The following is a 17,386-nucleotide window of genomic DNA, read 5'->3' on the forward strand; positions in this document are numbered from 1 at the left end:
ATGGGTAGATTGAAACTAGACAATTAGACAACACCAATTTCAGACCATCTTAAAATTTCAGAGTATGATCTACTGAAGTTAAGGACAGACTCTACGAAAAGTTCAGTCATTTGTGGAAAAACAGCTTTTGTGAGAGGATGTAAGAATGGACAGTTAGTGGTAGTAAATCTGTTAATAATTACCTGACTTGAACCTGCCTATTTCCATGTTCTTGATATGGTTAAAGGACATGATGAAGCAGATTGTACTCTAAACCTCCTGCTTTGCCATTTGCAAGCACATCATTACACAGGCTTTTGTGATTTCAGCCACTATCACCCAACGTTTTGACATTTTCCTTAAGACAAAACCCAAACTGTATTCCAGGCTCATTAGATGGTGCCATTTTAGCAGTGATTCACAATGTAGAGAAGTCTTTGTCAAATGTGGTGATCCCTGTATCTTAACCTTTCCCAATTTTGTATATTTGTAATTAAACTAATTTACTTACACAGTGTTGCAATATTACAGGGTAGATCTTTGATCCATTATGCAGATTAAAAAAAATGCAAGCCTATGAGCTCAGGTGATAGTGTAATTTTTTTTATTCTAAGAAGAGGAACAAAGTTGTGACAAGAGTATAGCCAACAAATGGTTCATCGATTGTTAATAAGAGGGGATTGCATCAACCCTCAAGTAATACAAATTGTGCATTGAACTGGACAGTGCTATTGTACTGAATGGTAGAACATCTTTCTTAGCACCCCCAGTAAATCCTCTTCTGATGATAGTGAGACTGAGTTGAAGAGCTCTGAAGCTTTGTATTGGATAGAGTTTACCCTACTTACCTTTTAACTTGCTTTTAAAAAGAAAAGCATAATGGACTTGCCTAGTGGTGGCTATGCTCTGTTCTGGCTGCAGGAGGGCTGTATCTCTGTCCTCTACATTCACACAGTCGTTTTACTTGATCTATGAATTACAGTTCATTTGTGCATGACTAAAAGACAGAATGCCTCCTTTAAGGATTTAATTTAATGTAGATCTAACTCTATAAATGTTCTTGTTTGCTAACCAGGAAAAAGGGCAGCCACTACTGCTGGAATGATTCATGAAGTCCATTCCCAGCTGTCCTCTTTCCCTGGAGACGGATACGCCAAATAAATGTTATTGGCAGGGGCAACGGCCTGCTTCTGGCTGCTATAGACAAGATTTTTCCAAGTCCAATAAGCATTGCTTTGGGCATGCTGGTGAAAGGCAACATGCCCATCAGCAAAAAAACAGCAGCCTTTCTCTCCTACCAGTTTTTGTTCAATTACTTCTCGCTCTGTTTACAGCTCTTCCCGGCCCTTTGTCCTCGTCTCCAATTCACTAGTACTTTGCACACCATTTCTCTATGGAAGAGAACCGGTGTACAAAACCCATCACAATCCAAACACATGGAAAAACACATTTAAAAGCATGAATGGGAAACAGAATCAAGGATATTGCTAAACATAGGACTGTCCCATAATTTAGAGATGCCACCTGGCTAGTTTCTAACCAGCCTGGCTGGTCTTACATGTGTCCCAGATCTGTCAGAGCTATTAGGCATGCACACATTGAATTTGTATGTGTTGTAGGCCATTGCCAGGGTGGCTGGTCGTGTTTTCTGGTTTTGGGTTGGGGTTTTTTTTGTTGTTTTTTTTTTTTTCTTTTTTTTTTCCTGCCTTAAAGAATGGCCAGTCAGCTGCTATTGCGCACCCCTTTATCTGGCTTGCAACAATGCAATCTAGGGCACTCGCTGTGACATTGGGATTCAGGAAAGCCCTGCTGTATGTAGGCTGATGACAGATGGATATTGGATCAGTAAAATACTGAGACTTTTGACTGCAGCGATAGAAGCCTGGACTCCTTAGTAATAACACACCACGTCGTCATCACAGCCTGGTTCAGAAAACACAATAGTGTGAGATCTCTGCCACATTCTGCGGTGGGCAGGGACTCTGGAAAGCATCAGCGGTTTAGGATTGACAGAGATTTTGTGAAGGCTTGGCATTTTCAGAATTTGGTAAGATTATCTCCCGATTTCGTAAGCCATGCAAAATCTTCCCCTCACGGAGAAATGTCTGCCAACGTCCAGTACTTCCAAGAGGACAAAACTGCAGTCTGAATACAATTACAATGAACGGCATTGCCATCGTTTCGCAGTTGAGGTGGCTTTCTCCAATACCCCCATCCCACCGTGTCCTTCAGGGACCCGAAATCGAACCCAGGCGGCGTGTGGCTGTTCAAGAGACACAGGGGATTTATTTATAAAACAATACTGAAACTAGGAAGAGCGTGCAGCACAGGGAGAAAACTCAACACCTCTGCTTGCAGTTTTAAGGCTGAACGCTGAACTTGAAAGTCGATTCAAACCGTGGCTTTCGGGGCGTTTCCCCACAAAAAGAAAAGGAATTCTGTCTTCAATGTGAGGATTTTTCAGATCGCCTTCCTTTTGCGGAGCGCCATAATTTCAACCTCCAACAGCCGAAGCGAGCAGCCATAACCGCCGCCTCGGCTACCCCCGGCCCCCCCCCCCCGGCAACCCCCGCCGCAGTTCTCGCGAGAGCGGGGCACGGGCGGGGCGTGGGTGGTGATCGACAGTCGTGCGGTCTCTGGGCTGTCGCCATTGTGTTGCAGGGAGAGGCGGCCGCCTTGGCGTGGCAGCCCGTGGGCCCGGCCCGACTTGGCCCCTCCGGTGGATCCTCAGCCCTTGAATGTCTGCGGCGTGAGGGTTGTGCCGCGAGAGTGAGTACAGGCCGCTTACGGTGCCGAGGAGGGGAAGATGTCCCTGTACGGCCCAGCTCGCGGCGGCGTGCGGGGCCGGGGCCGGCGGCTCCGCGCCAGGGCTGGGGGGAACCATTTTGTCTCGGGGCTGGCGCCTGGCTCCTCCGCCCTCCTCTCTGCGAAGCAGCTCGGACGGCCGCAGGCCTCCGCGCCTTCTCCGGCAGCGGAGCTGTGCGGCACCCTCTGTCCCCCCACCCCGTTCCTTTCCTCCCTCCGAGGAGCCTCTGCCCTGCGGGGTCGGGGCAGGGCGATCGGCGCTGCCCTTCGGCCTGGCACCGGCCCCAGTTCGGCGTTGGCCGGGAGCGCGGGCGCAGCAGGGGTGCGGCCGTCAGCTCCCGGCTGTGGCCGAAGCCGGGCCTCTCCCTTGGAGCCTGGCGAGGAGGGTAAGCGCCCTCTTCACCGGCTCTGCCGAGCACCCGCTGCCTGGGGCCTGCTGGCTCCGGTCTGGGGGCACAGCCCAGCGTCATGGCACCAGCCGCTGCAGCGTAGGCCGAGGATCGGCATTCGTAAACGTTTTTCTTGCTCGCGGGACTCCCGAGAGGCTGCTGGGTTTTTTTGTCAGCCTTCCTCGATTGAAGGTTGAGAAAATACCCCGAACAAAGAATTGCGCAGACTGAGAGAATTGTCCCTGAACTCCATCTTGTTTGTCGTAAAGACGTGATTGTGAGTAAACACTGGAGAAGGCACGTGATCACAAGTTGCTCGGGAGAAAGTCTCGTGAACAGTTGTATACCGAACCGTACAAAAACCTGTAGACACAAAAGCTCAAGAGATAGGTGGAAGTGTCACCACCTAGTTCCAAGGTAGAAAACTTGAACTTGGGAGCTGGGAGTGAAGCGTGTGCTTTGCCCTGATTGACGGTACAAGAGTGCTTTAAGCTGCTAGTAGAAAACATGGAAGCTAGTAAAGGCTTCCCATACTGGTAGACATACATGACTATCTCAAACTGCCCCTCATTTCTCAGTAGAGGGGGTCAGGGCAGAAGAGAGGAGGAGTGAGAAGTTTTTATTTGAAATATTTGCTCTTTGTGTTATTTTTACCTTTTGAGATTACACTGCTTTCCCGCAAAGACCTCTTGGATCTTTCATCTCGTTACCTCTATCTGTGGCTATGTTAGGTCTAGTTGATCTTTTGTAATGTAGTTGGAGGGATGACAAATCAAGAAGGGCAGGACATTTGAGCTGTATACTCAAAATAGGCTGTTCAACTCCCACCTGCCGTTAAAAGCTGGTCATCTGTTTCCCAGGTACAACTTGAAAGTTTGATCCCAGGACTTGGTTTCTTACCAAGTCTTGAGAGGCATCAAATATATTCCTTATTCCAGGAGACACAAGAGTTGTTTCCAGATTTTTCCATGAGGTTTTGGTTGCTAAGTTGTGTAACGTGGCATGAGCTGATGAAATACATTGTTTTGATGACAAGAGTGCTTCTCACCCTGCTGTTCCCTTTCTCATTTCTCTGTTGCTGGATACCAGCATGAATAGTGTCAAAATGATGGAGAAGCCTGAAGTGTGTTTTGCCAGGATGGTGTGTTTAGGTTGCTCAACGAAGGACACAGCAGGGATCATATTTGAGTAAGGTGTTCCTTTTCTTTGTGGCAACAACAAGCTTTTAAATCAGTTCAGACTGCAACACAACTTAGACTTTTTTTTTTTTTTTTTTTTAATTCCTCAGATAAGTCATTTAGGTATTTTTTGGCCTCACTACCTTCTGTGTAAATTGAGGTGACTACTTTATCATTATAGAACTCATTACAGCATGTTAATTACCACTTGGGATTTGTTGAATTCCTGTGTGGGTAAACAAAATGTTTGAGGTTTTAATTTGAGTGTCTTTGTGCTCATTCAAAAAAACCCTTCAGATGCTGATACTGTAAAGGGGAACCATTCTCAGTCTGAAATATCCTCTAAAAACATGATATTCCCCTTGCAGACAAGTATTATTGTGGCTTTGATAATACGATTTTTTTTTATTGTGAGACCACTGTCTCGCTCTGTCCTGTGTTCTGTGATAGCTTAGCACGTTCACCTTGACCACCTCATTGTGTTACCATGATCAGCATGTGTCTTATATGTGTATTGTGTGTATTCAAGCCAATTATGAAGATGGTTGCTTCTCAAGCTTCCAAGGTACAGTGCTTAAAATGGTTTTCAAAGAACTCTGGACAAAAAAACCCAAACAAACAAAAAAACCCCAACACCAAAAAGCACCACCCAAAAACGCCAGAAGACTTCTTACTAGTATTGATTACCGAAGTTGAGATGCCTAGTAGCTGATCTATCTAATATATTCAAGTCATGGCACCATTGACTTCGGTTGCAGATACGTGCTTTCGTGATTTCTGCAAGTTGGATTCCAAGCAAATTTTATGGTGGATGCCCAGAAATTGAAGACCTCTTGTGTAGTGGTTTTTAAAATATGATTAATCTGGATTACATGCTTCATGTCACTGAATCTTTGTTGAAAAGCAGAGATAAAATGCAGTTTCCTCCAGCAGAAGTTCTTTGCCTAGACCATAAGGCTTTTTCTTCAGTACCTTTCCACCTCTGTATCAAACAAGGCAGGGTTCCTCTTGTCAAATGCCTGTTGTTACACAGCTCTGATTCATCTTTATAGCAGATCCTTCTTGTTTGCTGGCTGAGGCCAGGACTGCAGAAAAAATGTATGGTTGTATTAAAGAAATTAATCGTAATGTATACGCATAAACTGACATACGAAATTTTGCATTTTCTAATGTGCTGCCTTTATCTTGTTTTAACACATTTTTTGTGTATACTTTCTGCAAGATTTCTTTACTTTGAGAAAGAAAATATTATATAGATAGTATCATCCCGACATATTCAGGTTGAAATCACAACCTGTGCTAATTTACAAGATAAAGCTGATTGATAGTATTGTCCTCTTGGGGTTACCACTGGAGGAGAAAATTAATCTTGTGCCTTTTTATGTATGTTTGTAGAAGCAATTTGCTAATCTTGGACTCCATTTCAGCTTCTAGAGATAGTTGGCTCTGGTGTCCACAGTCTTCCACCCTGTCCTTTCTGATCTGAATGCTCTTCTTTTGTCTGTTCTGTGGATGGAGCATAAGCAATTTTATTAGTATTAGATGATCTCTAATTTAGTCTTGAAGTTCTTATAACTTCTTACACTTCTGTCTATACCCCCTGTTCGTCTGGACATTAATTTCTACTGGTAGAAGCTTCCATCCCTTCTTTTAGAACCTTTGTGTATTCTACATATGTCTGTGTCTGACTTTTATCTATGTTATTTAATTCATCTGGTTCCACAGCTACCTGAAGCAATGTGATCCAGAAACAGAATGATCCCTAACGAAAGGGATAATGCTTGTGCTCTTTGTCAAGTACTTAATAGTACAGAATTGGATCCATTGTTCTGTGTGTCTGTCCCTTACATTTTGTATCAGGGTAAAAGGTAGATAAACAGTCCTTTGGATGTCAGATCTCATCAAGACCTACAGCTGTCCTGTTCAGCATACGCTCTAGTCTGTATTACTGTAACATTAATTTAGCTTCACAGTTTGCAACTTGAACAGTTACTTTTTCACACTCAGTGCAGCTTCAGACAAGTACTAAACTTGCAGTGCACATTATGGCAGCTTACTCTAAAGCTTGAATTAACCATCTTTACAGTGTCTTATCTAATGTTACAAATACAAAGAAATGTGATTGTTACATTTTATTGCACAAACGATCCACTAAGTGGTGTAGCTTAGATTATTAGGTTTGTCCTTACTGAATTTCTTTTAAACTTCCATGACTGACAGTGTTGTTCTGTACTTCGGAACACTGCTTAGAGCATTCTTACTGATAGAGCTGTATTTAAAACTTTGAGAATTGCATACAACTGCTTGATACTTACTTAGGGGTTTAAATGTGATCTGGGAAATTTAACAAATTCATGATTCCGTGTTCCTAATCCAAAGTTAGACAAGTGAGAATTTCGGATTCCTGAACTGATCTCGTTTAACTGGTGATGTCTCTGGCAAAAGCAAATGGGTTGCTAATGTCTGAAGCATGGTTTAGAAGCTGGTGTGCATCTCCATAATACAACCCAGTAGCTCTTTCGTACACGAACGTAAACATTCACTTAAATTTGGTATGCTTTATGTTACAATTTTTTTTTTCCAAATTTAAAAAAAAAAAAAAAAAGAGTCCTACTTGAAAGATTAAGCATTTAGGCTACTTTATGTTGTGACCTGTGTTGTAAAGCTAGCAACGGTATGTGCTCCAGAACATGTGGTTAAAAAACCTTCCATTAAGGAAATTAACCTCAGCTGTCCAACTATTTGGTCAATGGAGTTCTGTACAAGTAGCTTGTACCAGGTAGAATTTGTAATGCAGCATGACTTTCAGCTAAGACTAAAAGTCCTGAGTATGTGAACTCAACTTGAAACTGCAGCCACACATGAGGTATGTCAGGATTGATGCAGCAGCTTTTCACAGACCGTGTTACTGATAAGCATGGCTGATGTGTGGAAAAAAATGTAATTTACTGATTGATAATTTTTTTTTTTTTTTCTGATACAGCTTATTCCCATTCTCAGCAGGTTAGGCCAGAATTAAAAGTGGTTAAAAAAACCTGATTGTACCACTTTTGCAAATCGCTTTGTACCAGTGGAGTTTTCAGGTATCTGTTTTAGGGTTGTCAGTTATCATGCTACTCTTCCCACACCACACCACTGAGTAGTATACTGCAGTTCTCTTAAATTTTTTATTTAAGAGCTACCTTTTGTGGTCTGATTCTGTCTCTACCATCCTGAGGAGGGAGAATCTGTGAATGTTAGCAAACCAGTTAGCTAGCTATCTGGAGCTTTTGAGCAACGTTAAGTCAAGATATCCTTTCAAGGACAGGAATGACTGCAGGATCACTTCTCATGCGGAAAAGGCACCAGCATTTCTTTTGAAATGCCTAGAAATACCAAAAGACCAAATAAACACCCAGTGACTCAAAGGTAAATTTATATATATCTGTGAGCCAGCATGTACTCTTTTGTATACATTAATTTTCATGGGAGTTGTCTTCGGAGAAGTTAAATATATCTTTGAGGTGGGTAGACTGCAACTGTATTTTTTTTTTTCCGCAGGAGGGTGAAGTTCCATAGTTTTGACCCTGAAGAATAAGTCTTAGTTAGTGTAGTTTCTGCAAGTGTTGAGGTGCAGTTCATTAACAAACAAGTAAAATAAGAATTTAGGAAATCTGAGGATTCTTTCCCTCAGTCCTGGCTCATTTTGTGTTAATACTAGTGGTGCAGAGTTCTTAAGGGAGTCCCACTTGTAATATAATATCAATAATATATTCTAATATAATAGTAAGAAAAAGCAAAAAGGGCTTTTTTTTTTTTAGTTTTCTAACATGCAATGGGAGGAGATCTAAAGAAGAGGTTATAAAAACTAGGGCAAGAATTCATTTCCCCATCTTACTGATGCACAGTCAGACCAAAGCGCTGTGTAAATATTTGTATGTGCGAGTCATGTTTATGATGTACTCAGAATGACTTGTGCATGTTCTGCATGTAGGTCCCTGCTTCTAAAAGAAAAAATGATCTGTGTGTCCTTATACAGGATAAAAAGAATGGAGTCAAAACCCTCACGAATTCCTCGAAGGATATCTGTTCAGGCCTCCAGCTCGTCGCTAGGATCTAGAACATTGACTGGAAACAGTTTAGCTGGTGCATATAGCGCAAGAGAATCTTCACGGAGATTAGAATCTGGATACCAGGTAATGTGTTTTGTCTCTTTCTGTGTAGTATAAATTAATTTAATGTCTGTTTTCCACCCAGAAAAGCCCTAAAACCCAGACTAAAACCAAAAAAAAGGGGGCGGGGGGGGGGGGCGTGGAAATATAAGGAAAAGTCCTACCCAGAGCCCCGCGTTTGTGAACAAAACCCAAGATTAATTCTAAAATGCAAGGATTTAATAACCAGGCCAATGACAGTATTCTGCAGTGTGAACTGGTAGTTCTAGGTTTGCCATCTTTACCTGCTTTGTTTGTAACTGCACCTTTAAAAATCAGCTGTTAGGTGAATGAAGGGCACCCTGATACTTATGGGTCTGTTTTGGCACTAGTCACTGCAGTTTTAATCCTGGGTAGGTGAGGTTTTCTGTTGAGGAGAGGTGAGGATTTTGTTTGAATTTTGATGTGCGTAGGGTGTTACACTTCATGTGTGGATGATGCAAAAAGTACAGGAATATGTTGCGGTTCTAAGAGTTGACAGTAGGCTGTAGTGCTCTGCAGCACCTACTTTCTTTGCATTTTGTGAAGATAAGAAGAGGACCTTTAGACTTACATCATACTGTCATGTCAGTATGTTAATACAGCTAGCCTTTGTGTGTGATAGACAGGACTGGGGTAAAGGCTCTGCTGTTTCACATGCAACATTTTACACTAACCAAATTGCTTTTGTGGGGGAAGGGAGCCATGCTCAAGAATAAGAAGTCACACTGCAGGTACTTTCACTTTGAAAGTATTATGGGAAGTAGAGATTAAACTGTTTCAGAAATTATTTTGGGCACTTGGACACAACAGATCGCTGTTTGGCTCAATTCTCTTGTTATTTTGTTTCTGCTACTGTCGGCAGTTCTCACCTCAATTTTGGGCCCAGAAATGTAAGCCCATCGTGGTCTTTGAAATTGCAGAACTTAACTCCGTGATTAAATGTTCATATTTTTTGATAAAATGGTTATGAATTTGGTCCCTGCTGACAAACTATCTGGGACATTGTATTATATAATGCCTTTTCCAGAAACAGTTTTACAAGTAATAGAGCATTAATTATTTTTAGCACAGTTACATGTATATGCATTATATTTGCCACATCTAGCATTCATGTGTTCATTCGTTCATATAGTGCACATTCTTCACTGGCTGTCTGCTCAGTAAAACCAAATCAGATAGTGTTAGGATCCAAACCAAATCAGATAGTTGTAGGGATTTATGGACTCGCACACTCTACATATCACACTGAAAGCTGTTGATCAGAAGATGAGTCTTGAGCTGAACTGGTGCTGTGAAGTTAGATGTGTTACTGCTGTTATGAAACACAAGAGAGTTATGTACATTATTTCATTTATTACATGAACTGCAGTGTGTTCACTGCACTATATATTATCTTTTGACTATTTCCTGTTGAGCAAAGTGCTTCTAATCTGAGCAATGATCTTTATAACACTTTGCAGTTAGAACAGAGGGGAAAATAATTGTATAGAAGATGATGTTGTATCCCTTCTTTCCACTCCAATTCATAGAGGGTAGTCTGAGAGCTTGTTACACAAGACAAGTGCTTAGTGATAAAAGTACAGGGAAGCTCCCTCTTTTGACTAACCTTTGGTACTTACAGAGCTGTTAGGATCAAATTCCGTTATTGCTTGCAGGTTAAGATTACAAGTGGCTGGGGCAAGAAGAAACAAATAGTTTAAATAAGCTTAAGTCCAGTCAGATAGGAATGGAATGGGCAGGCCTTTTTGCTTTGTTAATCCATTCAGAAGCCTACCTTAAAATATTAAGGGCTACTTCAGTTCCAAATCATTTAAAAGATTTGTCATTTAGAAGAAAAAATGTATGACTATCAGTAGTGCTTTGGGTATTTAGAGGAAAGGGAACTTGGAGACTTGGCTTTTTAGTATAAGTTCATTTCTGCAGCTAGAGACCATACTTGATTATGGCTTAACTCAAAAACTTTTGGAGACAGAGCATTCAAACTTCCAGTATTTGGTTTTGATGAGGGCTAAAAAAAAAAAAAAAAGGTAGGTAGGTTTCTATCGGGTGGGTTTGTTCTTTCCCCTTCCCTTTTTTTTTTTTCATATAGGTGCGAATTCTTGTGTGTCATACACTTTTGAGATCAGTCTGGGTAGTAGCCTCTGCTCATCTGAGGAGGCATAACAAGCAGGTTAATTGCAAACTAATCTGACGTATGTGACATAGCGTTGTTTCTAGGTGACTCAATACAAAAATCAAATTAGTGTAACAGTAGGAGAAAAAAATTTCCTATGCTTTATGATACAACATTGTTAACCTTTTTGTGAGAAATGAAGTGGAAGTTTGGATTTTGTTTTTTAATGGAGTGATAGGGTCAAGTGTGGTGTATACAATTGTTTTGAATGTTTTCCCGATCACGTTTTTCTGCTACTGAAAACAGACACCAAAAATAGAATACCTTGTGTAATGCTTTAATTATTAAGTTGTGACAAAGGATATGAAATAGTCCTAAGCTGAACCGAAGGAAGAAAGCAAACTGAGATCTTTTTTTAGTTTCAGATATAGCAATTAGGTTGAGCTTTTCTGACATCATGCCTGGTCGTCTGCTTTCTCTTAAAGCCACTTTTTTGATACCCAGTATGTTGCTTTTTTTCTTTCTATTTTGGCCTTGGGACATCTTTCAAAGAAATGAGTGCAGTGCAGCAATGCCACAGCTACCAAAAGCTGTGTTGGCATTAGAATGGTAGATGGTGTAGTTCCATGAACTGGCTTTCAGTGCTGTGCTAGTGTGAATGGGTTGTTCTTGGATTAAGGTCTTTACTGTGGTGATCCAGACACTTAAAATGAGATTAAATTCTCAGATCTTCAGAGTCTAACAGCTGGAGAAAAAGGAAAGGCAAGTATTTCAAGATCAGTTACGTCTGCAGGTATGGCTCGTATTAACTAAGAGAGCTTTGCCTTTATCTTGCCCTCAGGGGCAGAGAGTATCCATAGATGAAATAATTTTGAAACCTGATGAATCTTACTAAGACTTTGAAATATTAGAAAACTTACTGCCTGATACTTTATTTTCAGGTTTAGTTTTGCTTGTCAGAATGATGAACATGAATATTTCTTCAGCTTTTTAAATCCCAATACTACAACTTTAAAGAAATAGTGACAGGAACTACTGTAGTTGTAGTATTAATAGCTCATAGAAAGAGGGTGGATAAAGAATCATTTACAAACCCTGCTTAGCTGTAATAAAATGGTTGGATTTCTGTTATTTCTATTAATTCTACTAATTTCAATGATTATTCTGTGGAGCAAATTAAATTGCAATGTCTTTCCTTAATTATCATCTATTCATTGAAATTCAGTGAAAGTAGTAGCGTAGAACCTCATGCCTTAGGTTCTCTTAAAGATAGACAGATTTGCATGTTAAACAGTTCCTAGTTTCATTATTAGAAGCTTGCCTGTGTAGCCACAGTAAAGATTAGAGCTCCTGTGTCTTGGAAGAGAAAACGCAAAAAGAACAGTTACAGTCATTGCCCTGCAGACATCAGACTTAAAATAATTTGAGCACTATGTTCTGAAGTAATGCAGCAAACAATGTTTATTTGCAGGGCTGTTTTGCCAAACAGTCTTTGTTATGCATGTCAAGCTGTGGATTCAGTGTCTTTGCACTGTGCCTGAAATGGGCTACTAAAACTATTTACATTATTTCTTAAGCCCAAAGTGGTTTTGTACCCAGTGCTGTTTACTGTTTTATGGTGGTCTTCAATGCTACTGATTTATAAGAAACTCAGAGACACAAAAGTTTCAATTTTGTAGTGAAAAATGGAAATGCATTTTTGCTGCTTGCATGAAATGTAATTGGAATTAATAATGACTAATTTCCAAGCCTTCCCTACCAATAGCGCAATGATGGATTATCGGAATAGACTGCAGAGAAATAAAAAACTTAAGCAGTGGTAAAAGGGAAGTGTTTAAGACTCAGAGAAGATACTGTGTAATTTGCAGTAGTGTGGTATTTTTTTTTAAAGGAATAATAACTTGATGACATGGTTGACATTTGTTGTCCCCTCTATTTTACTGGAACAGGTCATGCTCCTTATGTAAAAATAATTATTTGCTAGTAGGCCCAAAACATGATTTTTCTTCTTTCCCTGTCCCCCCCCCCCCCCCCCCCCTTTTGCACCCACTCTTTCCTGTATTAAAACTGATGACCAGGACAAGACAGCTGGCTTGCTTTAGTGGCCAAAAAGCCACTTTTGCTGTCATGGAGACTTTATCTACGTGTGTGGGTTTTTTTACTTAACACTTGAAAGTGAGGTCCTTAATTCTGCCCTGTTGCTGGTGTATCTTAAGTTGGGGTAATGCCTCAAAAGACTTACACTTCAACTTTTTATTGTCCACGGTCAAATGAGAGGACAGATAAAGGAGCTGATAATTGCTAGAAAGTAATTAAAAAAATCTTTGCTTTTGGCAGTGGTTCTCTCTTAAGCCTGTTTCGTTTCTTCTTGGGTATCCCTTGAGGTTTCTCGTGAAAGGTTTGCAGATCTGTTAGTACCTTCACTTCCCTGTATTTTCAATATTCAGATCAGATACTGAGTTCATTTTGAGTTACAAGATGCATACGATAAGCATGTTGTTCTTCAGGAATCCGGTGTATTGAATAGTTCCAGTAGAGACTGGGGAATTGGAGAAAGAGACACCCATGAAACTCCTTGGAAGCTTACAACGTCCTCTCCAACTCGCTACTCAGGGACACTTGATCATCCACATTCTGGAAGATTTTTGGGAAGCAGAAGCAGATTGGTGAGAATTGTTGATATGTAATACTTTAAACAAACAAACCAAAAAAAATCAGGATTTTACCTTAGCTTTCCCAATTTGAAGAGCTGCTAGTAGGGGCTCACTGTAACGTTTCTAGATAAGTAGATTTTATTAAGTCAAGATAGAGGGAAAGCAAGAAGATAGTGGTGTTATTTGGAGCATGAAAATAATAATTATATTAGTTTTACTAATAGTTAAGAAATAAATTTGAAATGAGATTGCCTTTGCAAGTATCCGTTTAAGAAGAAAAAAGGAGAGGGTGATTAGAATCTCATACATGTTATAGTCCTATGGATGGCAAAATTAATAGCATTTATGCTCAGCTTGTTCCATCAGGTATTTCTAGGGGGTGTGTTTTTTGGATGGTACCAGCTTTGTGAGTTAACACAAAGTTCATGGTTTTGGAGACCTGCTTTAGAAAACTTAGTTGTGGAGGAGCAGTTCATAGTCTGACTGTGCTTGCTTACATGCTGCTTACAACATACTGTGAAAGAAAATGGAAGCTGAACTGTCACCTGACTGAGATCCAAGGCTCAGGCCTTAACAGCTTGTCCTAACTGGCCTCCAGAATGTGCCTTCATAACTCCAAAAACAAAGTAGTTTGCTGTTTTGATGTGCTTATGCACTGTAGAATGACAATAAAACACTTCCAATTGCAGCAGAAATACTAAGATGGGAAAAGCAGAAAACTGTGAAGACGCTCGGCAGGAAGATAGTGAACAAGTGAAAATTCTGGTCACTTTCAAACTGAAAGATGTTAGGGTACTTGAGACTGCTCACACCTTAGATAGGTGTTTGTTTTGTTACTGTGACTTAAAGGTGAAGATGGTTTGAGATGGGGCGGGGGATGGGCAGTAGTGTGGAGATGCTGGCCTTCAAGGGAAGTCATGGTAGGTGTCTCTGCATATAGTTGACACGCAAACGGAGTCTGTGGTTGTAAGTGGCCTACGTATCTAGTTAAGTTGGTGCTGTAGAGTTTTGAAAATGACACTTTTTTTTCCCAGTAAGTTTAATTTTTCTCTTAAATTAAGTTCTAGTGCAAGTGAACATTGCAGGACACACTCTGAAACTTCCACTTATCATATAGCAAATGATTAAAAGACAAGTTACACGTTAAATAGATGATTCATGAGGGAAATTAACCTGGCTTTGTCCTTGGTTTGTGATGTTAGTTGCTGTGTCTCCCCATCTGGCTTTTATGATGGGATAAGAGAAATACTTGGATACTTCTTAGTTTTAAAGAGTAAAAAGTAGTGGCCTAAGCTTAGTAAAAAACATAACAAAAGTAAACCACAACTATAACATCTACTCTAATTTGGTTGATCCTTAAAGGATCTTGGTTGTAGATACTTTCTGGGAGGATAAACAGCTCAACTGAGCTTTTTGATTGAGCTCAAGTTTTTTTATGTATCAAAAAATAAAATCGGAACATTTCAAATAGAAAATGAATGCCTTGGCTGCAAGTAACCAGACTAAGAGCTTTATAGGCTATCCCAGTTTGTATTTGTTTAATTTTTTTTTTTTTAGTACTAGTTTCTGAAAACTGTTTTATGTCAGTGCTGTACACTGCAAAAATTGTTTTGTTCCCATTCTTTACTCTGAACTGTTTCAGTTGCAGTTGAGCTTGATGTAATCAAAGTACATCTGGTCTAAACAGCTTAGTAGAAGCTAGAACTGACTCCTTAGCCAAGTATATCAGACTGATAAAAAATAAGCTGGATTAGTTAAACTATTAAGTAAAATAATGAAGCTGATCAGTTTTGGCCATTTCTGGACAGCAAAATTATGTTTCCTTGGAGACCTGTAAAGCTATATTTGATCATGTTTATAGCATCTTACAAGTCAGGAATATCTTTTTCCCCTGTAAACCACATCTATCTATAAAGGAAAAATAATGCTGATTGTAGTAGAAAGCAGCTTTTTTTGGTGGGATTGTCTTGAGTAAACCTGGGAATACTGATCACAAGCATAAATCCTACATTATTTTTAAATAAAAAGGCTTTACATCTTAAAGTTATTCCTTACTATTTTTGTAAGTCTTGCATTATGTACGCTTTTGTTCAGTGTGAGTACATCTGAAATACTGTGTCTGTAATTTTTTTTTAATGTTATTTCAGTCTACATCTTCTTCCTCTCATTTTACATCTGGGTGTTATGGTGACTCTGAGAGAACTCAGGGAGCATATTCAAGACTGCATAGCCAGCAGCGAGATAGTGATTCAAAGAGACCTAAGCTATCTTGTACATCTACCTCTTCTGTGAGAAGTAATGGCTTGACTGCCTTTTCAGGTGAGAGGTTGATTACTACAGCTGAGTTGCATGAAAATTGTCTGAGTAGTAAGATTGGGTTTTATCAAGTTTTAAAAGACTTGCTTTGAAATATTATGCTTTTATTATTCTTAAATATTAAAAACCTATGCCTAACAGAAGAGTATGTTCACACCGATAGCAGTATCCAAAATGCTGAGAATGCTGTTAATGTGGTCTTTTGAAAACCCAATTGTACTTTACGCAATTTCAAAATTACTACCTGTACCTATTCCATTTGCAGTAAAGCTGAACTTCATGGTTCAAATATGTCTTAATTGGTTAAGATTTCAAGGAAAGAATGAGTGCAGCTGCTGTTATTTCATGAGTCAAATTGTGCTGGTAAACCTACGTGTGCCAGGGACAGCAGAAAGGAAGTCGTTACCTACTTAGCTCTGCGTTCCAAGAAGCACAGTGTCATGGCTAGAGCACTGTTGTTAGGCATCAGGGAAGAAAGAGTTCTTTTTAAGCAGGGCCTCAACTCATTATATAGGCCAGGCAAAAAGAAACATTCTACACTGGGAGCTCTTTCAGGAAAAACTGAGATTTTCATTAAAGCTGTAAATAAGTATATGATACTTGGATAGATGTAAGTTAAGCAATATGCTAATGGAAGTCTAAGGGTCAGGAAATAACAGTCAAAAACTTACATTGAAAATATTTTTGGAATGTTTTGAAACAGACCATTAGATCCATTCCGATTACCCTTGTGAGTATGCATCAATGTTCTCTTTATATCCCCTTATGGAACCACACAGCCATCCAAATAAAAGTTAATAAATTCTTGCTCAAAACCCAGTATTGTTGATGTTTTCTCACTCTGTTAATAGAATGACCACTGTTAACATTTCTCATTATGCAGTAGGACTACCTGTCTTTCCGTTTCTAGATTGGTTGGTCATCACACTGTGTTGTGGTTTAACCCCAGCTGGCAACTAAGCCCTGCACAGCCGCTTGCTCACTCCCTGCCCCTTGCTCCCCACCTCCTCCTGCCCTGGTGGGATGGCGGAGAGGATCAGAAGAGTAAAAGTGAGAAAACTTGTGGGCTGAGATAAAGACAGTTTAATAGGTAAAGGAAAAGCCACGCACACAGGCAAAGCAAAAGGAGGAATTCATTCACCACTTCCCATTGGCAGGCAGGTGTTCAGCCATCTCCAGGAAAGCAGGGCTCCATCATGCCTAATGGTGACTTGGGAAGACAAACACCATCACTCTGAATGTGTCCCATCCCCCCGTCCCCCATCCCCCCCCTTCCTCTTTCTTTGCCCAGCTTTATATGCTGAGCATGACATCATATGGTATGGAATGTCCCTTGGGTCAGTTGGGATCAGCTGTCCTGGCTGTGTTCCCTCCCAACTTCTTGTGCATCCCTAGCCTACTCCTGGTGGGGTGGTGTGAGAAGCAGAAAAGGCCTTGACTCTGTGTAAGCACTGCTCAGCAGTAGCGAAGACATCCCTGTGTTATCAACACTGTTTTCAGCACAAATCCGAAACGTAGCCCCATGCTAGCTACTGGGAAGAAAATTAACTCTGTCCCAGCCAAAACCAGCACAGTCCTTAAATTTGGATTTGTAAGTTAGCAGTAAAACAAAATCAAGGTGGATTTTTCAGAGCCGTTGAAGGACACTTTTTTTGGAACAAGAGTTTTTTTTTCACAGCTGAAGTACGTAAAGTTCCCTATTTAGTTGTTGGAGCTGTTAGCAAAAAACAAGATCCCTTTTTGAACTGAAATGTTTTACTCTACAATATGAGCAAGAACA

The 17,386-nt window shown here is 40.3% G+C and overlaps 1 protein-coding gene across 5 annotated transcripts in view; it reads left to right on the top strand.

The window, feature by feature from the left end:
- The first annotated feature begins 2,588 nt into the window (after window positions 1–2,588).
- Window positions 2,589–17,386, top strand: part of MARCHF7 (membrane associated ring-CH-type finger 7) — a 28,793-nt gene continuing 13,995 nt past the window's right edge. For all 5 annotated transcript variants that reach the window (XR_008235869.1, XR_008235868.1, XM_052791362.1 and 2 more), the window contains exons 1-4: window positions 2,589–2,748; window positions 8,370–8,526; window positions 13,144–13,302; window positions 15,438–15,609. Coding sequence is in view for 3 of the 5 variants with exons in the window: in XM_052791362.1 (XP_052647322.1) it covers window positions 8,380–8,526; window positions 13,144–13,302; window positions 15,438–15,609 (478 nt within the window). In the remaining 2 variants the exon portion in view is untranslated. The remainder of the gene's footprint in view (window positions 2,749–8,369; window positions 8,527–13,143; window positions 13,303–15,437; window positions 15,610–17,386) is intronic.

The sequence above is a fragment of the Harpia harpyja genome, chromosome 7 (assembly GCF_026419915.1).
Source record: "Harpia harpyja isolate bHarHar1 chromosome 7, bHarHar1 primary haplotype, whole genome shotgun sequence".
NCBI lineage: Eukaryota > Metazoa > Chordata > Aves > Accipitriformes > Accipitridae > Harpia > Harpia harpyja.